The sequence below is a fragment of the Erpetoichthys calabaricus genome, chromosome 2 (genome assembly GCF_900747795.2).
Source record: "Erpetoichthys calabaricus chromosome 2, fErpCal1.3, whole genome shotgun sequence".
Lineage (NCBI taxonomy): Eukaryota > Metazoa > Chordata > Cladistia > Polypteriformes > Polypteridae > Erpetoichthys > Erpetoichthys calabaricus.
The window spans coordinates 166,379,005-166,405,125 of NC_041395.2; the positions used below are offsets into that span (position 1 = coordinate 166,379,005).

Consider the following 26,121-nt stretch of genomic DNA (forward strand, 5'->3'; position numbering starts at 1 on the left):
GATTGTAGGGGTTGGAATACCTTTGTCAGGCTCGAATCTGTGTGGACGTGTCTATTCAACTAACTTATGCCTATTTCAACCAGTAGTTTAACTTTTTATGATCTGTTTCTCTGAAATATTCAGATTGATTCAAACCATTCTAATAAGTAATCTTTGTTCTTGTATCCAGATACTAACCCCAAGTACCTTAGTCTCAACTGTTGGTGGACCTTATAGGTGAACATCATGCACATCTGGCGACAAGTAGCATTCAGTGCATCTATGACATTACTGGTTTGCCCATGAAGTTTAAGAGTAAATTTACAAACACTGTTCCAGTATTAATAATTTCAGTAACTTTTTTTTTTCCTTCTGTTAAGTATTTTATCGAACATAATTTTCTGATATTTAGTATTTTTTACCTCAAGCTAGGAGAATTTTAGATTAATTATTTGAAGTCCGATTCATTGTTCTGGGCTTTGATTCATGGGCTCTGAACCACACAAGTTATGTAATGTTATGCTGTAATTCATCACATTGTTATTAATATAATGGGATCTGTATCTCTTTTTTTGCAATTGTCTAAATTAAAGGCAACATCAAGGCATAGGATTTAGTCCTGCTGCCTCACAGCAACAAAACTGACGGCTGTCTTGAGTCCAACTTATTTTTGGGCTGCTGTTGATGTGGAATTTTCATGCTCTCCCTACATCTGTGTGGATGCTCTTCTTTGTACTCCATCTTTGGGATGTGCGGGTTAGGTACTTAGTCAGTGACTCCTGTGAGTGTGTGCTAAGACTTGGTTCAAAGTTGGTTTGTGCTTTACATTCGATGCTGCTGAGATACTCAAGCAAACCTTCATTTATAATGATTCCATCCAAAATATGTTACTCAAATGGATGCCTAAGATGGCCAAATATGTAAACACATCCAAGTGTTTAGGTCTTGGAGCCTAGATTTGTCTCACTCAGTTAACCTAAATTTACATATGCAAGAGTCTGGGTTCAACCTATTAGAAGGGATGTTTATGTAAATGTTTAGGAGTGTGCTTTGTACTGTTAAGATCCAGATTTGAAACAAAGTATAGATTACTGCATACGCGCACACACACACAGGAGTACTCTTCATTTTCTGTTAAATAGTATAGATCAGATACAACTGTGAAATTTGAGACCAAATACCACACACCAGAAAACAAGCACACCTGACTAAGTGATTGGCATCCTGTTGGTCAAATGAGATGACTTCCCTACTTATCTTCCACAAGTATTAAGAAATTAACTGTCAGCTCTCGTCTAGTGGCCATGCTGCTGCCCTACTATTCACATCAAACAGCAGAATCGTACCTTCAGTGAAGTTCCAAGACCCTCATGTATGTAAATGTCACCACAAGTCAAAATAACATTATACTCTGTATTCCGATTACTTTTAATGGCCGCACACTCTGACTGTTCTTTAGCTGCCTGGACTGCACCATTGACTTGCTGGGCTGTCCTACTGCCACATACTGAATACAAGAAAGGGGGAAACGCCTGAGTCCATACCTTTTCTCTTGAGTCAGTTTACATAGGCAACAGATGTGTTCCACCATGTTGCTCTTTATAGCCCATTGTAGTGTGGCTTCTGATGAGCCTGACCTCTCTCCTTAGCTTACGGTCCCTTCCATAGTCTTAGGAACTCAATCTGTATGCACTCATCACACTTCACTCTTTATGCAGAGGTCTGGAACGTCAGACTTACTTTAACTTGCCTAGCTCCTCTTCAACTGTCAGACAATCTGTGCTGACCACTGCATTTCTCTACTGCATCTTTGGTCAGCAGGAATAAGCAGAAATGAGAAGGATTTGCTTACACCAGTGAAAGCAAAATGTATAAATCAAAAAAGACATAAAGGAGACTGTGTATCAGAGAATGTATATCTAACAATAAAAATAATACATCTAGTTCAGGATGAAGTTTACTAGAAATGATTAAGACTGACTATTGCTCTGCTAGGATGAGATATGCCCTAATTTAAGAATGTTGTAGACATATTCAATGTTACAGTCACAAAATTCAACTGAAGTCCCCAATATCAGTTGAAGTGACTGGTAGTCCCAAAGTATCCCAATAAGTTCCAAAAACTCTTAAGTTAAAAAATTTCCACTAGAGGGGGATATCCCATCATAAACTCCAGCTAGATACAAAAAGGGCTTCATAAAATCCTTATAAAAATAAAGTTAATTTCTACAAACTGCCTAGAGGCCCAAAAGAAGGCATTATAGCACACTAAAACAAAGGCAATCCAAAGCCAACTGGTCCCCAAACAGAGTCCAACAGCAAGGTCAAAACATAGATCAGAAGGCTGGAAAAAAAAAATCCAGAATTTTACACAAAGAAAGACACACCAACTTCAGAGTACATTCACAATGAACTACTGGGAACTGTGGAAAACCCTAAAGATTTATAGGTAAAGGGCGGTCTCTGTTGGTGCGTGATAGGCGGCCGTGCCTCTTACGGGACCACCCACAAAATACATGGAATATCCCCAAGGCAATGAAGCATAAGCATAATCAAGCACAATAAACTTCCATCCATCCATTATCCAATCCGCTATATCCTAACTACAGGGTCATAGGGGTCTGCTGGAGCCAATCCCAGCCAACACAGAGCATAAGGCAGGAAACAAACCCCAGGCAGGGCACCAGCCCACCGCAGACAATAAACTTAATAAATACAAAAGAATCAAAAATGAACAAAGATGACATAAAGCATGAATTTGAACCCCACCCAGGGGAGGAACCCTGCCTGAGCTTTAAAATTAGTCCTGTAGGGTTACTGGTTTTCATTCCAGTCAGTTTCTTAATTTGACTCTAATTCTTGTAGTTAATGTTACCTGTTATTTAACTGTGGCTTATAAAAGCTTTCATTCTACTTTAAGGGACATTTCTGTTATAGATTATTCTTCTTTGGGGACATCATTAAAATGTTTCTTTTTCTGGAGCAGATTACTATTTCTTGCCATCTCATTGTTTTACTTCTTTCCAAAATTTTAATTTGAGTTGTTGGCTTATCATAACCAAATGGGTATAAATGAGCCTATTGTCAATAGTCAGCTAATCGTGGAAAACAAACTGCTTCACTCACTCTTTTCTTTCTGTTGCTTCCTAAGAGTTCAAGATGAAAATAAAAGTTCTGAATCTTAACATACTAGCAAAATTAAGACTATAACAGTGTGCCCTGCTAGGAGCGACTCACTTCTACTGAAGAAATTAGCTGGAATGAAAATTGGCCACCTCTTTAGGCCATCAGATTTGAGTATAACTATCCCTGACGTGCTGCATCACCTTTCATACAATCTGGGCAGTTTCCTAGTATAGGCAAGATCAGTTACTGCTTGGGGGGTCCAAAATCCCAAAGAAAGGAAAAGTAAGAGCCCCCAAATAGTTAGAAATGTCCCAGAGTAGCAATAGGAGATCTACACTTATTTGACAATTTTATTTCACAGTCTTATGCTCCCACTAGATGCTTGTATAAGGCAACTTTCTTTGAAATACAAGTGTGGTACACTTCTGTGGTTTAGGAAAAAAAGTGCATCAATGTGTTCATGTCGAAATCAGAATATAATTAATTTACATGGTTTAATTTTCCTAGTTTTTAGATTTTAACAACTGATCTGACTTTGTAGCACTGTTAAAAGTTGCAGAGGTCTCCTGTAATAAATTGATGGGATCCATTAAAATCCTTCCTGGACCCTCTTCAGTGGAAATCTGTATTAAAAACAGAAACTACCCAGGTACTGTTCAGAACTTAACTTGGTCATGTTGTGTCAATGAGGAATGGAATAATGGCTAACAATATGCTGTCCACCCAAAACTGTACTATTCATCACTGCTGGTGTATTCTTGGAGAGAAAAATAATTATTTTTGGGACACAAAAAAATAAATGAGCTACTAACAAGAGAATAGTTCTTTTTTATCAGACTGAAACAGCAGTCTATAATAACAGGAAAGGAATTTCCACTCAATGTCCAGGATGTATTAACTTGTCAGAAAGGAGAATTGATTAAAGGATAAAGGAGCAATCAGTTTGTGAGATGGCATATCCTGTCACTTAAAATGTAAGACCAAACCCTAAACAAGAAGTGCCAATCTGAGTTTGAGTATAAATAATACGAATGCTTCATGTTTAGCATTAGAATGAAGGATTAAGGAATTTCATTTAAGGCTTTGCTCATTTATAGAGTTAAAAGAATATTCACACATGTTGTCTTCTTCTTATCCTGTGGTCTTTTCCCCCTATTAGGGGCTGCAGCAATGCAGATGTACAGTATCTTTTTTTTCCATCACATTTTACATATTCCTCTTTACCACATTATTTGGTTTTTGGTCTCTAACAATCTTCTTAACATGCTGTGTTCTTCTTGACACCACTGTATCCCTTTCAATTCTAAGTTCTCCCTAACATTCCTCATTTCTACTTGCAGTCTCCCTACTAGTTGTCCCAATTTTCTGCACTATACATCATTGCTAGTCTCATTACTATCTTTATCTTAGCAGCTTTCCTGCCTTGTGCCCTGTGTTGGCTGGGATTGGCTCCAGCAGACCCCCATGACCCAGTGTTCGGATTCAGCGGGTTGGAAAATGGATGGATGGATGGATCTTAGCAGCTATCCCTTTGTCACACATTCTTTTAAACTTTCTCCAAATGTTTCTATCCCTCTCTGATTCTTTGCCTAATTTCAAAACCAACTAATTTGCCTCAAGTTTCACTTTTCCATCATCAGTTTCTCCACTCTGGCAGATCATATATTCAGTTTTTGATCTGCTTACAGTATCTTCATCTCTCTACTCTCTAGAACATCCCTCCATTTCACTAATTCTCTTTTTCTAGTTCCTTCCTTGTAACTTTTAAAGCTCTACTAAAGGTCTTCCATAAAAAGTGATGACTATGGAGACTTGCTCTTCACTTTGCAGCTCTTATCCATAAAAACATAGGGATCAATGGCGTACCCTGAAGTAATCCCACTCTCCTCTTCCTGCTTTATGTACAACTGCCATGCAGAGTTCAAGAGTGTTATGTATTGCTCAGGTTCCTTTTTCTTTCTCAAGACCAACCATGTCTCCTCTCTTGGAACTGTATCACAAGGTTTCCCAAGGTCTAAAAAGTCATTTCTAGATCTTTCCTTCCTTCTCTGTGCCTGCCATTAATGTACAAAATGCAAAAATTACATCCATGATTCCTTATCTCTTGCTGAACTCAAACTGACTTTTTTTCCCCCAACACCTTCCACTGGACTGATTAACAGTTTCATACTGCAGACCATCAGAATTTTGAATACATAAAAATGAATATTGTTACATTTTTGCATGGTCTGTTTGTCTATTTGTTGTATTTATTGTCTATTTATTGTATTGCTTCTACCACGACTTGTACTTTGTTGTATGTTGCTATATATTACACCATGGCTCATGGAGATATGTTGTCTCATCCCACTATGTACAACTCAGTCCATAAGTATTTGGACAGTGACACAATTTTCATAAATTTGTCTTTGTACACTACCACAGTAGATTTGAAACAAAGCAATTATTATGAGATTGAAGTATAGATTTTCAGCTTTAATTTAAGGGGTTTAACAAAAATATTGTATGAGCTGTTTAGGTATGACAGACATTTTTGTACATGGTCCCCCTACTTTCAGGGGCTGAAAAATATTTGGACAAACTAACATAATCATAAATAATAATGATCATTTTCAATATTTGGTTGAAAATCCTTTACAATCAATGACTGACTGAAGTCTGGAACCCATGGCTATCTGCAAGTGCAGGGATTCCACTCTAGTGATGCTTTGCCAGGCCTTTACTGCAGCTGTCTTCAGTTGTTGCTTGTTTGTGGGACTTTCTGCCATCAGTTTTGTCTTCTGCAAGTGAAATGCATGTTCAGTTGGGTTGAGGTCAGTTGATTGACTTGGTCATTGAAGAATATTCTGCTTATTTGCCTTGTAAAGCACTTGATTTGTTTTTGCAGTATGTTTTGGCTCATTGCCCATCTGTACTGTGAAATGTTGTCCTGTCAGTTTTGCAGAGTTTGGCCGAATCTGAGCAGATAGTATAACCCTGTATACTTCAGAAATCATCCTGATACTTCTGCCAGCAGTCAGTCATCAATAAACACAAGTGACTGACTTCAATTCGCAGTCATGCATGCTCATGCCATAACACTGCCTCCACCATGTTTCAAAGATGATGTGGTATTCATTGGATCATGAGCCATTTCTTCTTATCTCCATACTCTTCTCTTTCCAACATTCTGGTATATATTGATCTTAGTTTCCTTTGTCCAAAGAAAATTGTTCCAGAACTGGAAAGGTTTTTGAAAAAAGTTTTCTGTCAAAGTGTAATCAGTCCTTCCTAAGTTTGAGATTTATCAGTGGTTTGCACTCTGTGGTAAACCCTCTGAACCCTCAAGTCTTCTCTTGATTGTAGACTTTGACAATGATTGATCTACCTCCTGGAGAGTGTTCTTGGTTTATCTAAATGTTGTGAAGGGATTCTTCTTCACTAAGTATAGAATTCTGTAATCATCCAACAGTTGTCTTCTGTGGTTTTTCAGACCTTCTGGCATTGCTGAGTTCTCCAGTGTAATGTACCAGATGGTTGTTTTGACCACTCCTTGTGTTTCTGTTGTTTCTCTAAAGGGTTTGTTTTCTTTTTTTAAAGCCTAATGATGGACTGTTTTTACTTGCATGAACAACTCTTTGGATCTCATATTGAGAGATCACAGTGACAGCTTCCAAATGCAAATTCCACCAGTGGAATCAATTCCAGAACTTCAACCTGCTTTAGAGTTAATGAAATCAGTCATTTGTCCAAATACTTTTGAGCCCCTGAAAATAGGGGGACCATGTATAAAAATGTGTCATTCCTAAACGGCTTATACAATATTTCTGGTAAACCCCTTAAATTAAAGCTGAAAGTCTATACTTCAATCACATTTTGATTGCTTTATTTCAAATCCACTGTGGTGGCATACAAAATCAAAATTATGAAAATTGTGTCACTCTCCAAATACTTATGGCCCTGGCTGTATGTTTACACAGTTGCTGATGACCTTGACCTTAGTTTCATTTTGACTTACTTTTTACCTTAACTTAAAGGTACGTATTAGTCTTCTTAACAGGATTAATATATTCTTATTTTTATTTAATGCAATTTAGGATCAGGTAGTCCTGGATCCTATCTTTGCAGCAAGAAATGCAAGGCAGGGATGCCATTCAATCACAGGGCCCAGTCTCTGACATGCCCACACTCAAATCACCATTCAGTCTAACACGAAGAAAAGTGGAGTGCCTAGAAAAAGCCTGCACAGACATATGGAAAAATTTCACTCTACATACAGTAGACCACAACCAGGCATGGGACTCAAATCCAGGATGCTTGATATTGCAGCAACACTAACCACTGAACCACTGTTCATCACATTGCATTGTCACCATGATGATGCTCCTGCTAGATAGATGTCCTCCACCCAAAGCATTAAGATTCAAATCTTAACTAAATGTACAATAAAAAAGCAAAACCAGACTCTTAAGTAAGCCCTGTATTCAGGTTCCATCATGGCTGTGCTCATTGCTGAGTTTTGCACGTCTTCTCCCTGTTTGTGTGGGTTTTATCTTCAAGGACTCTGGTTATTCTCTCACATCCCAAATATTAGTGGATAATTTAAATTGGCCCCCGAGGAGAGTATTGTTGTGTATTGAACGTGATTTTCATAGGCAGCTGTGGCAGGTGGCCGGGTGCGGCCCTCAATCAGCCGCCTATATAACGAGCCGCCGCCCTACAATCAAGGCTGGAGTCGGGTGAGGAGGTGGACGAGGTCAGAGGAGGCGGCAAGGAGAGTGCCAGAGTCGGGAGGAGGAGGACTAAGCCTGAGGAGGAGTGGTGGTGCTGAGGTGAAAAGAGAGAGATTGTGAGTGTATTTGGGACTGTGTTGGGCCTGTGGGACACGGGGAAGGTGTGCCCCACGGCTGAAGAAATAATAAAGAGCGTTTTATTTAAGTACGTGCCTCTGCCTGAGTCTGTGCCGGGTCGGGCGCTATATAGCGCCTTTTACACAGCCAAAATTTTTTTTTTTCTCTAGACACTCCATGTATTATACAGCCAAACACATACAAGTTGAGGATGACTGGTAATCCAAAAGTAAAGTAGCATTGGTGAGTCTGGGCTTGTGGAGATGTGTGCTCAGTGGAGACAAGGATTAGAGCCCAATCCAGTGTGAGTTTTTGCCTAACACCCAGAAAGCTCTACTTCCCTGAGACTTGATTATTGGAAAAAATACTTTGAAAACTAAAATGTCCATTCAGCCATCATTCCATTAGTCCTCAAATCTGCCTGTTTTAGTTTTTGCCCCCACTTCTAGTGAATTGTAATACATATTGAAATAATGATAAATTTAAAATTCACTGTTTTTCATAGATAACCTGCATAATACCATACATTGCATCAATCTTGTCTTTGCACAATGTCTTGTTTGTGTTTTAATTTTAATTTTAAATTTTAATTTAAATTATTTTTAATTTTTTATTTGCACTTCAATAAAAAAGTGTTGTTACACTGTAGACCCTGAGCTTCACAATTTTGTCTATCTGTATACTTGTATATGGTTGAGATGACAATAAAGTTCGCTTTGACTTTGACATTTTAACTTCTCCTGTGTTAAAATAAAAGTAGACCTTGCTTTTTGGAAGGTCAAAACTAGAATGAGGGAATTGGAAGTGTAAGGGGAAAAGTGTTTTAAGTTTATCTTGGGATATGGGGTTGAGCTGAAAGGCAGCACAGAGAGGAAGGCCATACTAGCAATAATTGTGTGTGTGTGAGCAAGATTGACAGGCAGGAGCCGCAACAAGTCCGTTAAAATCAAACACTTTCACTCTGTTGTGGTCCCTGAGTTGGTTAAGCAATTATTATCCCAGCATGCTCCAGGATCGAAACTTGTTTTCTATAATTTCATCATTATGACAAATATCACAGAAGGCTGAGACCTCTGTAAGTTTGAAAGATGAGTAATTGTGAAAAACATTTGGTAATGAAAATTAACTCTGCTTGCTCTGAGGCTTCGTGTTAGGAGATCCTGGAATGATGTCAGCAGTAGTACTTGCCAATTCCATGAAGAAGGCATGGTTTTTATTGACTTTCCTGTGGAAGTCCTCCCAAGTGAGCTGACAAACTATTTAACTTCCTGTTGGGGTTTCCATTTTTTTAGTCGCTGCCTGTATACCTTATTTATACTGTGATAGGAAGTGTGGGATGAAGTTGACTCATGTCTTTGTCATTTTTAGATGTTTTTAATCTCTTGTCTTGGCTATTTTTTGCCATATCTCTCCCTAATAATTGAACATTTACTGTTGCTTTTTTTGGATAGAGACTCTTCTTACTGTTTGATCCACAAGAATTATATTGAGTTCCATCGTAGACTCCTTAGCATAACTCAAGTGAGAGTTTATTCATGAGTAAGGTCTGCCCACATGACCCCAACTTTCAGTTAATTTGACTCAAATGCCTGCTTTAAATACTGGGATTTGTTGTTCGTCAGTTGCATACAGAAGATCGAACTACCAAAAAGGAGAAAATGCAAGCTTCTCTATAGCTGCAGTAAGCTACTCAAGTAGCGCACTGGATTAGACCTTTCAAATTAAATCTTATAATTCTGCTGAACTATCTCTTCTTCATTAAAACATCTTGCGGTTTCTGCACGAGCATCTTACTAATGAATTAAGACCAGATTCTACAAATGTGCAGGAACGGTAGCAAAGCTTAGCCAAAGTGTTGATAACAGCCCCAAAACATCAACATTGAACAGCTCTGGCCAGCGATGAACTTTGTATTGATTTACATTGTGACCCCTTATTTACGGAAGGAAGGGAGTCCTATTATAAGCTTTTGATTCTGTGACAAGACAAGCAGTGCCAGTTGGACCCTTCGGCCATTTGATTTGCTTATGTGAATTTCCCCTAGGGATTAATAAAGTCCTATCTATCTATCTATCTATCTATCTATCTATCTATCTATCTATCTATCTATCTATCTATCTATCTTATCTATCTTATCTATCTTATCTATCCTATCTATCTATCCTATCTCCATCCATCCTTTCTGAGAGAAAACTAAGGATTTGAATAAATGTTAAAATTGAGCTGTTCACTTGTAGGGATTGTTTTGGCTGTGATACAAATGCATATTAAGGTAAACTGGTGAGTTCAGTGTAATGTCAAATAGTCTGTTTTGGCACAGAAAACCTTTTAAATAGAGCTGGTAAATTTCTATGGTGTTTTGAAAGAATTTTGGTCAAGCTTTTAGGTTACTTTACAGTGCTAATCCACCGTGCTTACAGCTTTGTCACATTCAGATTTGCTCCATTCTTTGGATTCTTTGTAAGAAGATTTATTTTGTTATTCTATTAGAGTACCTACAGAAGTAGAGAGACTGGTTTAAAATCAAATAGTCAATTAAAACATTCATGTGCTTCATTGCAGTGCAAAAAAAATCATCATGAAAATGGCCAAAAAGTAGTGCATATTCCAAGGCACAAGTTATATGCTTTCTGTATGCAGTATACTTGTTCTCCCTGTGAGCATGCAGAGGTCCTAGACTTCGCGGCTCTAAGTCAGGTTACAACTGGCTTCCTGTCATGTGTCTGTTCTTGCCAGAATAGCCACCAGCTTCCTCGTGACCTTAAACATAAAATGGACTGGAAAATTTGGGAGGAGATTTTTTTTTTTTTTTTGTTAATACAAATTATTACATTGGGGTTGACCCAATGGTTACTGTTGCTGCCATCCAGCTCCAGTGATAGGGATTCTTTTCTCAGTCCAAGGACTGCTTGTGTAGAGTTTTCTTATTTTCTGTGTTTCCTTGAGGATTTCTCTCCAATTACATCTTGTGTGTTGGTGTGTCCAGAATGGAATAAACAAATAAATGAATGATTACAGTGTCTATAGATTTTACAGTTTAACAAATTAGTTTCCCTTATCATTAATTGTAAAAGGTGGGGTAAATGTTTATTCTGCTTAATGGGTGTGACGAGTAAGGGTATGCTGCAGCACCCCAAACACGACTTCACAGACACAAGTCTCAGGTTTAAATAAAAGGTTTATTTTCAACAATACCTTTATAAAAAAGGCTTCAAAATTGGCATAAACACAAATATTCTTCTTTTCTTTCTCCTTCCACTTCTCCAGGTGAGAGTACTTCTGGTGCCATAGCACTGAATGATGGAAGCACTTCTGGGTAATGTGGAAGCTCCACAAAACAGGGAGTTTTTCTCCCTACAGCACCCAAGGACCCTGATGGCATTGTCCCTCATGACTATGAATCCCATGGATCCCTCTGGGTGTTCAACCTGGGGCTGGACTGCCATCTATGGTACTGGAGGACAAACTGCTTTTGACAGACAATCTCCTCAAGTCCATCCATTAATCTTCCACCTCAATTGGGATAATAATCAACTAACTGGGATAATAATCAAGCACCATCTCAGCCAAGTTACGCCTCCATATATATTGTCCATCCAATATGGCCTCCCATCCAGGCCAGGAATCGCCCTTCACCCCTTTCAGAGTACCACTCCATCCCTTAGGGCACTTACAGGGGTTATATAACAGGGCAGTATAATGGTACAGTGGTAGTGCTGCCACCTCACAAGAAGGAGACCAGGGTCCATGTCCCAGGTGCTCTGTCCATGGTGGCTTCATGTTCTCCTCAGTCTGTGTGTGTTTCCTCTGTGTGTTGCATTTCCTTCTACAATCCAAAGGCCCTCAGGTTAGGTGGATTACCGTTGCTAAATTGTCCGGTGTGTGTGTTTGTACACACATAGGTTGGCACCTTGTCCAGATGTTGTTCTTGTCTTGAGTGTAATGCTTACTGGACAGACTCCAGCTCTCCCACAACCCTACTCTGGATAACCAGGTTTGGAAAATGGAATGGTGGCTATATAAGAGTATCTTAACGTTTAACCATCCATGTGATGCTTTGATTTCTAACATATTCAGCTTATTCAATTTACCATTTTTCTTATTGCTACATCTAAAATTTTTTTCTCCTCTATTTTTAGATTAATAGACAACAAGAAAATGAGAAAAGCTCCAAGGAAATGACAAATTCCAATGTCTTCAGTGATGGGATCACTCGGATTGGTAAAGTATTAATATAATACTTTAAGTCTGTTTCAAACCTTTGGACATTTCAGGGTTACAGGAACCAGGCCTCATTTTAGCAGCTTTGTACCCAAGGCCAGCATAGGATACACTGATACTGTGTGATGAGTGAACACATACCAACACTTTCAAACTGGGTCAATCTGTAGCCAATAATCACTTTAACGTAGGCATCCTTGAAGGTGGAAGGAGAATTTGGATTAAAAGGGAGAATATTATTATTGCAAATTTCACAATGACCATGTCCAGGTATGTGGGATGTGAACTCCATCTTCTGGAAATGTGAGGCCACAGTACTAACCACTGTTCCATTATGTGACTAAAATAATAAGTCTGTCTTTGAAATGGCACAGTTATTTCTTTTTTTATGCATATAAATAAAAGCACTGAATTGATTTTCAAAAATGAAATGGTCTTTACAGAATTCTGAATAAACCACCAGGCACAAAGCAGAATTGAGAGTCAAACACGCACATACAGGCAGAGAGTTACAAACACAGAACAGATTCCAAAAGCAACTTAAAGGATATACTGTAGGCAGAAGTGATGTCTAAGGCAGCGAAGTGTGACATGACAGAGCATCTCCGACATCATAATCAAATTATTGTTGTCACCCAACTGCTTTAAGACTGTGTTTCATAACTCAGAGGCTATTGATTATTAAATATTGCATTGGACACTGGTGTAGGTTGGATGGTGAGTGTATAGTCAAGAAATGGAGAACCATCCTGCTTACAGCAAAGTTAATTTGTCCAGAGGTTGATTTGCAATACCAGTATTTTTTGATACTGAAGCTTCCTGCAAGTTCTGTACCTATTGCAAAACTGACCTTACTCACTAGCCCACTCCAGTTCCCTTATGCTGAAACACACAGAGCCAACAGACCATAAGCCGCTGCCACAACGGTGATTGCAGACTCCCAGTACCTTTATTGTGGTCGCCAGTTGCCTGCTGTGGTCACCATGTGAGCTTCTCCAGGTGGGAAAGTTCTACACAAGTTATTCATTATGTTGCAATGTTTACAGGAAACTGGCTGACCTGTGACTGCCTGCTGCTGAATGAGCACATGCACTACCATGGTTGGGTGGGTTGATGGCATGGTGATTACTCCTGCTGCCTTCACAGCAGTCTTTCCCTTGTACGTTAGACAATGTAGTGTAAAGTTTACTTTGAAGAAAAAAATATATGCAAATATAAATAGGTGTGTATGTATGTATTAGTATACATATATGAATATGTAAATGTGTGGGTACCTCTGTGTGTATAGTGAGTGTGTCTGTAATAGATTATGCATGTTTCTATTCAAGTGCGGATAAACAGTAGCAATAAAGAGATGATCTTGGTGAGCAACAATTCAGATACAACTTCCATTTCATACCTCCATAAATTGGGGGCTCTTATATGTGCTAGGAAAGCATACCTCACACCATCATGTTTTTACCACCAGCCTGTAATGGTGACACCAAAAAGGATAGCTCCATGGAGTTGTTACTTCCATCAAATGCTGATCATTCTGGTTAGCATGATATAGAAAGTACCTGGATTCATTCAACCAAGCAACATTTTTTCCAATCCTCAACAATTCACTTTTGATGCTTCTATGCCACTGGAGATGTTCATAAATGGTTTTCATCAGCAACAGTGGTATCTGACATGCTGTTTGCCAATTGATGATCATATGCGACAAAGTCTGATATGTGGTGTGATCTGAGATGACATTAGGGACACCAATGATTCATTTGGTTGTGATTCTTTTTTCTTTTTTTTCCCTAGTTGAGGCCCATCTGTTTGCTCCTGTGATTCACAAGTTATTTCTGTTTACGGGATTGTCTATTATTGATAGCCTTTCTCACCATTCTTGGTACATCTTTGAAATGGCTATTTGGGAGATCCTAAAGCATATGTGGTACCGTTTGGTCATATCACATTCAAAGACACTAAGGTCTCTTGCTATGCCAATTGCATCACTCAGTTTAACACTATCTAATGCTAGAAATGCTTCTGCTCGATTTATATCACACTCTGTTATTATGTAATGTATGACGTATTCAAATGTAGAATTTGTGGGAATGTGGGTACGTAACTAGTAAACTGGTAACTCAGTGTACGATTAGCTATGTAGAATTCTGTCACTTAGACTATGCGTATCAATCACATCCATACTCTGATAAGCAATCTATGAACAAAAAAAGCCACAACACCTTGTAATTCTGACCAGCATCATGAAGAACTACCACTTTCGTGGCACATTCCCACCTCTTTGTGGGGAAGTAGAAGCCATCGATTTGCTTGCTATAGCCGAGGAAGCTTCAACGGTAGAAAAACATTTAGGATAACTTTTTCATTTGAAACATTTTCATTGTTCTGACTTTGCTTCTTTAAAAAAAAAAAAAAAATTCAAGAGCAGAGAACTTCTACAGCTAAATGAAAGTGACTAGCTAAACTGGTAATTTCATCACGTAGATCACAGTAATTGCATGCTATGTACTTTGCAGCTAATTGGCCACAAAGCCATCCTGCCACAGATCGGTGCTGCAACTCCAACTAGTTAAAAGTAAAGAAGGCAGAAGCACATCATTTTGAGGGAAAAGCAGGCTAAATAAAAGGAACAACCATTGCATTTACCTCTAAACTCATTTTTGTTTTTCTTGCATACGTATTAATGTGCGCTATGATTTACAACACTATATTTTTAAAACTTAAATTTAGAAACCTTCTACAGGTTTGACTTTGAGGCTATCAAGACATCCATAGAGTGAATTAGATGTTCCGGGACCCTCTGTATAGCCCAAAACCCTGGTTTGCCAAACATGATGTCTGTTTCACTTGCCCACCAATATGTACACAAACACTGTCTTGTCTATTAGCTGCCTCTCTTTCTCTGTCTGTACCTTCATCTTGCCTTTTAATTCCACATTCACTTGATATACTGCTTGGAATGAACTTTTAAGCTGCAACCATGAAATTCTTTCTGAGACTTGTGAGTAATCACTTCTGAGATTAAGAATGCCTCCTGGCTGTTTCCCTAAAACTCCTACTGAATACTCTCAGCATCCCTGTAACCCTAAATCTTAAACACTTAAAATGGCTTGCCAACCCCATTTATCTCCCCCACCCCACCCTCCACCAAAAAATGTCCAGCATGGGTATTGTGTAATTGGCCTACCTACTTACCACCTGTTAGACTGGGGACTTCTGTATATTGAAGACTGTCCTCAATTCTCCTCCTTCCCCTAATAATTTCTGTTCCCTGGTGCTTTTTCTATAAACACCTGTCCTACTGCCATCCGGTGATATTGCAACAGCATTTGTGGCATAGCTATGTGTATTGCCTTTACCAGAGCTTACATTCTATCTATCTATCTATCTATCTATATCTATCTATATCTATCTATCTATCTATCTATCTATCTATCTATCTATCTATCTATCTATCTATCTATCTATCTATCTATCTATCTATCTATCTATCTATCTATCTATCTATCTATCTATCTATCTATCTATCTATCTATCTATCTATCTATCTATCTATCTATCTATCTATCTATCTATCTATCTATCTATCTATCTATCTATCTATCTATCTATCTATCTATCTATCTATCTATCTATCTATCTATCTATCAATCATGAGGGGCAAGTAATGCCCACTGTTACCTGGAATGCCAGTCTTTTCTCTCACCTGAACATAATGTTCTCTGCTTATTTATTTAAGTATTGATTATCAGGCAATGTGGTGTAGACAGTAGTTTTTCAAACCATGATTTTCTTTGCTCTATTTTATTGTAGTTTGAGGATGCCTCTTGTTCTGTATGTCCATTTTCTTGCTAAAAATTTTTTTTTTTGCCTGAGAGCTTTTATTTCTTAAGCACATCAAAGTAGTGACAGTCAACAATGACAAGAGGAAGTTGCATTGAATACCCAAAGGATTGGCAAAATCGATGTTGTGCATATGCTCACAAGAAAGTAACTGCTTTAAATAAATTATTAAATGCAGCAAACTATTAAGGAGAATGTTCACACTGAAGATTAAAGAAGCAGATTTAATGCTTTTTATTCAACCGACATATATTTATGAAACACTGTTGATAAAGTAATCATACCTTGTTATTTCTAGATAAAGGTGGAATTATTAAAAATTAAATTATTATTTAAGACCCATTCATTTTCTCAATCTGTTAATTCTAATTAGAGTTATGGGAGTGCTGGAGCTTATTCTAGAAGCTTCGCATACATGACAATGGTCAGCTCTGGATAAGGGAACAAGTCATCTCAGGGCGTAGCTGTGCTGAAACATACCAGAACAACTTAGAGCAAACAGTCAACTCCATTTGCACATTTTTGCCTAGATAAATATATATAAAAAATGGCCTGCCTAGCCTCTGACATATTGTCTTACCTATTTTACATTTGTGTTGAATATATGAAAATATATATAATATCTGTCTTTGTGTTTGTTCCCTGGGCAATCCTATGAACTTTGACTGATCTGTACCAAATTGTGCATACTTGCTTTCTAGCACCATGCAGACAAGACAGACTAATTTTGACCCTGAGGGTTCCAGTGTTTCTTTTTCCAGTGTTCTACAGTTTGCACATCAGTGCCAACTGTTGGTTCATAGCAAGTGAAACATCTGAACAGAGTAAAGGCAGCCGAGCAGACAAAATAACCAGAGCTTTACATTACTTACCTGGGCAGTGCTGTATGCTGCTTCTATCTACTGTAACTTATAATGGAGTATCTTATGCTTTTTCAGGGGGGTGTTGGGTGAGGCTTGATCAAGCGTGGAAGTGCAGCACAACACAAAGGAGGATCAACGAGTTGCTGTTTAACTATTGCTTTGTCGACTTTTCTTCATAATTTAAGAACTACAAACTGTACCCCTTGAACTAAGAAGGGTGAGTCGGACATGATGGAGTTTATGGTTACAACCCAGTAAGGAGTTACCGCAATTGTGGAATCCTAATGGACCCAAAAACAACAATTTCTAAACTCATGAGAGCAGAGACATTGATGGAGAGGCAATGTGGATGACAGATGGGACAGCAAGTAATAATAACTCGGTCACCATTTAAAAAACACACAAGCCTTTGCTTTCTTTAAATTAACCCATTCTACAAATATTCCGGGGCAACATTGGGTATTTCATCTAGTATATCATAAAGTTTATTTACGTGACAATGTGTTAGGATATAGCGGGTTGGAAAATGACTGACAAATTTCATACAGATATTATTAGGCTTAAGGGTTCAATAAATAAAGTGCTGCTCTGCTGTCGTTGTCTGTATAGTGTGTTGGATAATTGACACTAAATAAAACAGCACTTCATTGCTTAGTATATTGTTTAATATAGAGACGTGTACCACTCTTGCATTTGTGCGCTCAATTCCACTTACTTCAGTACACTGATTTTGCTACTTCGGGTATAAGAGAGGACTCCATTCCAAACAGGACCCCAAATGTAAATACTGAGAGCAAATAATCCACATTATCAACATCTGTGAAACAGTAAAACCAGCAGCTGTAACATAATAAATGCATTTCATTACTTGATTTGTCACATTGACTTTGGCTGCCCTAAAATCGAATGCTGCTTTGAAGAGCCAAAGCTATTCCGATGTTGCTGACGATAAAATACAGCAGACAGCAGTGTAAATATTTACAGAAACCAAAGGATTAAACAGAAATTAACTCGGTGAATCAGAGTCTATTTTGGAATTGGTCAGCCCTCCTTAGTGTGTAAGTAGTCATGTATGGCATTATTATTATTAAGCTTTTTTCCTGTCCGGTTTCCTATATTTTTTTTTTTCCCTACTGTATAATATTCTAACACATCAGTCATGTATGGAAGTGTATTAGGGCCACGGAGAAGAAAAAAAAATATGGACACAGTGAAGCTAAAAAGTATATATCAACTTTATTCTCGACATGTAGTCATGTGCAGAAAGGTCTTGTTGACAAGAAAATTAGTTGTAATGAAAACACTGTTTTTTTTTTTTTATCGCCCCTCTTGTTTTTCACGTAAATACTGTTGGCTATAATAAGTTATTAAAGATGAAAACACATCCTAATTTATCCTAGGTGTAGCATTTATGTTAACAAAAGCTGACATTGGAGATGAACTGTATAAACCGTGTATCCTGATGTCTGGCTGAGCCTGTCTAATAAGAAGATAAATGGATGGCAGCCCTCTTATTCCTCTTTTAAATGTTGATTTTTGTAGGAACCTGTAGTACTAGGGTGTTGTACCGCGTTAGCCATTATGAATGTAGAGAAAAGCCAAGCAATATGACACCTTTTATTGGCTAACTAAAAAGATTACAATATGCAAGCTTTCGAGGCAACTCAGGCCCCTTCTTCAGGCAAGATGTAATACAGAGACTGAAGTTCCCTATGTTTATATACACACTCTAGGACAAGAAACAACATTGGTAAATCTTTAAATGAGAAATTTTAAATGTAAAAAATTAATAGATTCATTCAGGCTAGGATTAATTTAACAAGAGAGAGAAGAACAATGTATTGTCAAGATCTCTGGATAAGATAACTGTCCAACAAAGTCTTTTGAAGTTTGTAATGAGTTTTTTCAAAACAATGTGGATCTGTAGACAGGTTGTCTGTCATTCTGAGAGATGTAAACAATCCTCATATCTGGCCATAAAACTCTTGTCTCTATTCAATCCATGTTGTAATGTATTAAATTTTAGCATGAGTTTAACTTCTCATTCTTTTCTCTCTTGCTGTGTTTTGAAGTTGCCCATAAGCACTGTGACTTTAAAGTCCCTCTCACAATGTCCATGGCTGTTGAAGTGGGCCGCTACAGGAACATCTGTGTTGCCATGTTTAATGTGGAACCTGTGTAAATTCATTCTCTGGCGGAGTGTTTGTCCAGTTTCTCCCACATACAGTGCAGTGTCAGGACATTTCGTGCAGAAAATTAGGTAGACCACATTAGATGATCTGCAGGAAAATGATCCCTTTATGTGATGTTCAAGTCGGCAGTGTGGTATAACTATACGGTCTGTATCATAGATGTGGGCACATGTTTTGCATCTTTTCTGTAAGCATGGAGATATGCCTTTTTCTGTTGGTTCACTTAGGGAGCTTCAGACAATTAGTTGTTGAAGGTTTGGTGGTTGTCTGTATGCCAGGAGGGGAGGTTCAGGAAATACATTTTTCAGTGTTTGGACATTGTTTAGTATTGGCTGAAGTTCTTTTATAATTTTTTGAAGTGTTTCAAGATGTGGGTTGTAGGTGACAACAAGGGGGATGCGGTTCTTGTTGTCTTTGTTTTTATATTCCAGAAGGTTGTCTCTGGGTATGGCAGTAGCTCTTCTTATTTGAGTGTCTGTTGTTTTGGGGGTGTAACCTTGTCTGATGAAATCTTGTCTGAGCTCCTGTAGTTGTTGATCCCGGTCTGTCGGGTCTGAGCAAATACGATTGTACCGTATTGCTTGGCTGAAAATAATGGAGCGCCTTATATGCTTGGGGCGGAAGCTATCACTTTTCAGGTAGGTCCGTCTGTCTGTTGGTTTGTGAAAAACAGAAGCTAACAAGTTTAAGACACATTTAACTACTTCAAAGCGCTACTCTGTTTATCTAAGACGCAGCATGGTGTCATGCTAGGGTGATAGGATTTTCTTAATACAACAGGATATCCTGCAAGATAACAAACATACCACGAATACCTAACCTCGGTCACATGACTAATTCAGCTGATCCAAGTGTTGTGTGTATTTACAGGGCAATTTATTTGATGTCCCACCCTTGGCAATTGTAGACTCACATGCAGTATGTCCATCATCCCTTTGTTGTTTTTGAATGCTGTACAGGTATGGATGACGCCTAGACATTTAATTACTGTATTGAATGGATAGATAGCCAGAACATTATTTATCCTCAGTGGGAAATTTGACTTTTTACATAAATGAATAAATACATAAATGGACAAATAACTATATAAACATACTTTGGTATGAACACACACCAGAATGACTAAAAAGGAAGAAAATTTAAAAAGAAAGAAAACTTCTGACTTTGCCGGCATAGTCACCATGAGGCATTATGCAGATGTATTGCTGTTGGTATAAAGGTGCCCCATTAGCATTTCTTGACACACCTCTGCTGAATAATTCATTAGCTGAAAGTCCTCAGTGTTACTGCATCAGAGAGAGGATGTCCAGATTTGTTCATAATGGCACTCAGTTTTATTTAACACTCTCCTTTGGTGCAACCTCCAGGGAATCCAGAGTGTGTCCATAACTGAGCTTGCCCTTTTAACTGGCTTTTTGATTCAGTGGGCCCCTCTTTAACTCCCTGAGGGCTAAATATTTTTTCCAAAAAACACAGTGTTCTGAAAAGCACATCAAGCAATGGTTTCACACGTAAATCAACATAAAATATCTGTTGCTGCATGCTGTGGCCACCAGTTCGGCGGGAATGAACGGCAGGCCAGCAGCCAGGCTATCTTCACGAGGTATTGGTAGTCACGGTCGCAGTATATTGCAATCTGGTTTGTACCTGTCGTCACTGTAAGTGGCATTGCTCCAAGGCGAATGTTGCCAATAGCGCATGAAGTACATGAACCTGTTCATCACCACGATCAGCTGGGGATCAATCACTGGTACCTCACATTAGTTTTTGATCACAATTTAGCGATAATATGGAAAACGTCATCCACAGAGTATTTTTCTTTACGCATTTGCTTTGATCTCTCGGCAGATGTCTATACCATTTTTGCCGTTTCTTCCATGCTATTCACAGGAGTGACAGGGAATCTCGGTCAAAGTAATGAAGCTAACTTTCCTTCTAGCAAAGAGAGTCCAACTACAACATAAACTGCAGGTTTTGCCACCATTTACAGTTGACTACCAGCATTGACTCCTCCCTTTTGACAAAAGTCAACATCCACCCTGAAAGAGTTAAGTGATGTTAGCAGCCCAAGACAACAGCATAGAAAATCACCATCACAGAGTTGTCAAAGAACACAGGAATGAAGGGATGCAGTCTCCTAAGGAAAAAGAGCCTGCTCTGCCCTTTCTTATATACAGTAGTTTCTTAGTGATTGCTCTGTGGTTGATGTGGACCCCAAGCACTTGTAGGAGTGCACTACCTCTACACCCACTCCCTGAATAGTAGTGACCAGACATAGAGGCTCTTTGGTGAGGGGAAAGTCAACAACCAGTTTCTTAGTTTTACTGATGTTAAGGTGCAGACCATTCTCTTTGCACCAAGCAACAAAAGTTCTCCACCTGATTCTTATAATCTCCCTCATCCCCTTTATCAATAAGTGCTCAGTCATCTGAGAATTTCTGCAAGTGACATAATCTGGTGTTATATTTATAGTCTGAGAGTGCAGAGTAAAGAGAAATGGAGACAGGATTGTTCCTTATGGTGCACCAGTGTCGCTCACATCCTTGAGTCTTTCAAACTGCGGTCTGCCCAACAGATAGTCCATTATCCAGGACACCATAGGTAACATAGTCCATTATCCAGGACACCAGAGGCACCACCATCTGCATATCTCTGAGTTTACCCCTTAACAGAAATGACTGGATGGTACTGAAGGCACTGGAGAAATCAAAAAACTTAATCCTCAAAGTGGTGCCAGCTTTGTCCAGGTGAGAATAAACCTTGTGAAGCAGAGAGACAATTGCATCCCCTGCTCCAATCTTTATCTTGTAGGCAAACTGCAGTGGGTCCAGGTTGCCTAACACAAAAGGATTCATATAGTCCAACACCAGGCTAAAACATTTTGCATGAATGATGATTACATTCACAATAAAAGTGGTCTATCATATCATTTTAGATATGCAGTCCTGTGGAAAATCTGGCTCTGCTCAAGAGACATTACTCTTTCTTATTGTGTTTTGCTAATTTATGCTTTGGTTACCAGTCAGCAGCTATGGAGTTTATACCTAATGGTGCCCTGAATTTTGATTTGATTTTTACATTTGCAGTCAAAAATGACTAATCATGTCATCTAATAAACAGAGCCAGAGCCCATTTCCTCCTCTCCATCTCTGTTTAGTTACTATCCTAAACACGTCTGTATTGGACTTTATCATGGCTGTGCAGTTCTCTATTTAAAGGTATTTCCAGGACAAGATATTGACACCCTAAATCCATTCTCCCATTCATTTTTTGAACCTGCTTATATCAATCCAAGGTTTGCATAGCCATAGCAGCTGAAGGATTTCATTCCAGGATGCTGTTATTTGGACTTCTCTTTTAGTTAAATAAGCTGTTCTTTCAGGCAATATCATTTCACTATGATTAGCAGGTCCAGGAGCCTGAGTTTGAATCTCCTGTCTGGCTGCTGCATATGTGGAGTTTGTACATTTTCCTCATGTCCCTCTGGGGTGTTGTCCAGGTACAGGGGTTGTGCCTAATTCTGTTCGATATGATTGGCCTCCCCACGCCTGCTCTGAAATAAGTGGAGAATGTTGTATATTGTATTGATATCTTCTACGCCATATGTTCATCCTGTCAATCCAAAAAAAAAAAGATTTATTTGTGTTTTAGAGGAATTTAACAAATTAGACTGGATTTTTCTGTTTATTATATCTGTGTAAAGCTAATGGATGACATTTTGGATGTCACAAATTTGAATCTCATGTGTATACAGTATTCCCAAGCACTATATAGGATAAGGCTAAAAATGTAATACGAAATGCAAAGCATTTTATTATTTCTTGCATTACAAAATACATTCCAGTAGACAGGGCATCGCAAATGTTAACAATGAATATAAGCAACCTGTGTAACTGCTGGATGGACAGAAATCAGCCTATACTATACTATACAGATATGCATTTTTTGTTTAATTTTCCCTTTATTAAGATATAGTGTCAGTGTGTCTGTTTGCTACAGGATTCTCAACAGCAGTGCTAAAGTTTGAGATGTGATTATTATTAAACGCATTACAAAATAACATTCCATTAGAAGGAGCACCCCAAATGTTAGCTCTTAATTATATACACACATATATAATATGTGTGTATGTGCATTATGTGAATGAACTGGTCACATGCATACAAAAAAGTATGTAAGTATACAAGTTATCTGTCCATTTTCTCATCATTCTTTTGCACTTACAGCAGTACAGCAGTAAACGCTGTGTTCCCATCAATATTACCTCCTTCTTTGCATGTTTTGCAGGACATACTAATACAACAAGTTTGCCTTTGCTATTTAAGTAATTGATGGTTAATCATCAAAGAAATGGATAAAATTAAAACAGCAATCTCTACATACATCAGAATGAAAAGGGACACCTATGTATTGAAACACACATGACTGCAGAATAAATCAGAGCAGCAGAAATGGACCTAATGAAAATTTAACAGAGAGCCAACAGTAACAATTACCAAAAAGAAGGAGCTACTTCAGGATCATTTCCAGTTGTGTGATCTTTAGCAAGCAACACCCTGAATGATTAAGACCTCCCACCTCATTCTTAAATTTCAGAAAAAAGTAAGAAAAATCTGCAAAAAGACATGACTAGAAAAATGTAATATTTGTTACATTTCTATAAAATGAAAAAATACTGATACAAAATTTTAGGAATGACACACTAAAGGTATGAGGAGTGAAGTGACAGCCCTGGTAGTTAGGAATAGTCCTTTTCTGGCAGATTAAAGACCTGTTAGAACAAATTTTTAGTATAGTTAGCAAATTTTTTACTCAAACTAATGATGCTTTTGTTTTGTTTCCTGACTTCTTTGTTTAAACATGTCTTTAGACTTTCCTTATAGATTTGTTTGCCTGACATTTGGTCTGCTTTTCAGTCACAATTTTTCCTGTTTCTATTATCATCTCTTGGCCAATTCCTTATAATAATACAGCTCAACCTACCCTTTACAATGTTGCTGTTACTGCATAGGACAGGGGTACTCGGCTCCAGTCCTGGGGCTCCTCATTGGCTGCAGGTTTTCATTCCAGCCATTTTGTAGTTAGACACCAGGCCTAGCAGATGTTGAAATTTGGTATTTCATTATACAGCTGGTTAAGGCTTTCATTCCCCCAACACAAATCTTTATCACGTTGTAGATTTTCTGTTTTCTGAGAACATTATCCATATACTTTGTGGTCTGGAATAGATTTGTACCTCTTGATCATTCCTTTCTCTCTCCTTTTATTGAAAACATTTTATTAACACAGAGAGTTTATGATTCACGCACACAGGATTAAATGGAAGAACATTGGCTGGAGAACAGGTGGTTCTTTTGCCATTTGCACCTCACTATTAACTATTGGCTGGTTAAGAAAACAGGCAACAATGAAAACATCAGTGCAGCTTTTTAAAACTAAAGTAGGCAATTAAGGGTTCTGAATCTTAACAAACAAGTTAACTAAAACTAAGCCAAAAAATTACATTTTACTTCAGTAGTAAAAAAATTGATTCTAATTAAATTTTTTGTTAAAGCAAAAACCTGCAGTTACTGCAGACCTCTAGGACTAGAGGTGTATGAAAAGAAGTTTGTAATTGTGTGGGATGTCTGAGCCTCTACGCAGTAAAGAGTGCTGTACAAGAATAAACTGAGTGGATCTCAAATGTATTAAAATTGGGGATGAGAAGCTGCAGCCTACAAATGCTTCAAGGACCATTTCATGTACGCTGGGGACCTGGAGACCTGGAGTCTATTCTGGTAGCACACGATGCAGAGTAGGAACCAACTGTGGATGAGATTTTAGACCAGCACAGGGTAACTGTTTATAAGAAGAACAATGTTTTTATAGCCAACTCTCTGAATGACACAAAAGATCATATTATCTATCATCTGACTTGATTATACACTCCTGAAGTAATTTACAAAGTTGTAAAGACTGCCATTTAAAACTTTTAAATAACAATTCCAATTAAGAAATGTAATATCAGAAGTGGATTCTCTGTCTATATAATCTCCCCAAAATATGCATAACATAATTTAAAAACACACAGAGAATCCAGGAAAAATTGTCAAAATGTATTTTATGACAAGTGCTTTCATTCTGCTAGGATTGTTTTTTTGGTTAACGTTTTGGGCTTAGGTGCTTAGCATTCATTGCTTTCTCTGCTTTTGTCTTTATCCTTTTTCCTGACTAGGATTCTCTCTTTGTCTAATTTCTCAGTGCCCTTTTTATGTAAATGTTGCCATCTGTAACACTAGTAGTCCAAACACAGAAACTGACGGCACATTGGTTCACATCCTAACAACAGAAGACATGTTCCTCCTTGACCTAATCTTGGTGGTCTGGTTAGCAGAACATTTAAAGTGGTGTTTTGTCTTTAACAGGAGGATTTGTGGGGAGTTTTTGTTTTTACCATGCAATCCGTGTGTCCACCACCCCAATAGAATACTAACTTAGTCGGAAAAGAAGATAGACAAGGAGATATTGTGACACATCTTCCCCTTTGGTGAAATATAAGATTAGGTGAGAATATAGTTGGCACCATGATTCCAAGGCTGTCCCATTCACACATGTTGAACCCACAGAACGAATTCTTACATATATATATACTGTACATTTTCAATGCTTGTGTCTTTTGTAATAAAAATGAACTGAATTAAAAGTACTACTTGGTGAGAATATAAAATGTGACTGAATATAAGGATGAGTAGATGGAGAGGTTCTTGAGGAGATTCATCCAATTCAGCATTTCTAATGGTAAGTTCAGTGGTTTAACATCTGTCTTTTTTTGTGTGCAGGTTTTAATGTAGTAATGTTACACATCAGCCTGATGCATTCTCAGTTTCTGTACAGTGACGTGCATCGACAGCTAAATCTTAAGCTGAAGTGTGTTAACTGCATCATTTTAGTAGCCTTATTAACTGCATTCTGTGGTGGTGACAGAAGAGTCATTCCTGACTGTTTATAGCTATGTTCATTTTGTATTCTTTAGTTTTGTTTTATTCTTATGAGCTTTTTGTCTCATGCATCTCAGTTACTATACCTGGC

General features: G+C 38.1%; 1 protein-coding gene across 3 annotated transcripts in view; it reads left to right on the plus strand.

Annotated features, from left to right (window-relative positions):
- Window positions 1-26,121, plus strand: part of ano7 (anoctamin 7) — a 117,712-nt gene that overhangs the window by 22,460 nt on the left and 69,131 nt on the right. For all 3 annotated transcript variants that reach the window (XM_051922882.1, XM_028825716.2, XM_028825717.2), the window contains one exon: window positions 12,074-12,155. In XM_051922882.1, coding sequence (XP_051778842.1) covers window positions 12,074-12,155 — 82 coding nt within the window. The remainder of the gene's footprint in view (window positions 1-12,073; window positions 12,156-26,121) is intronic.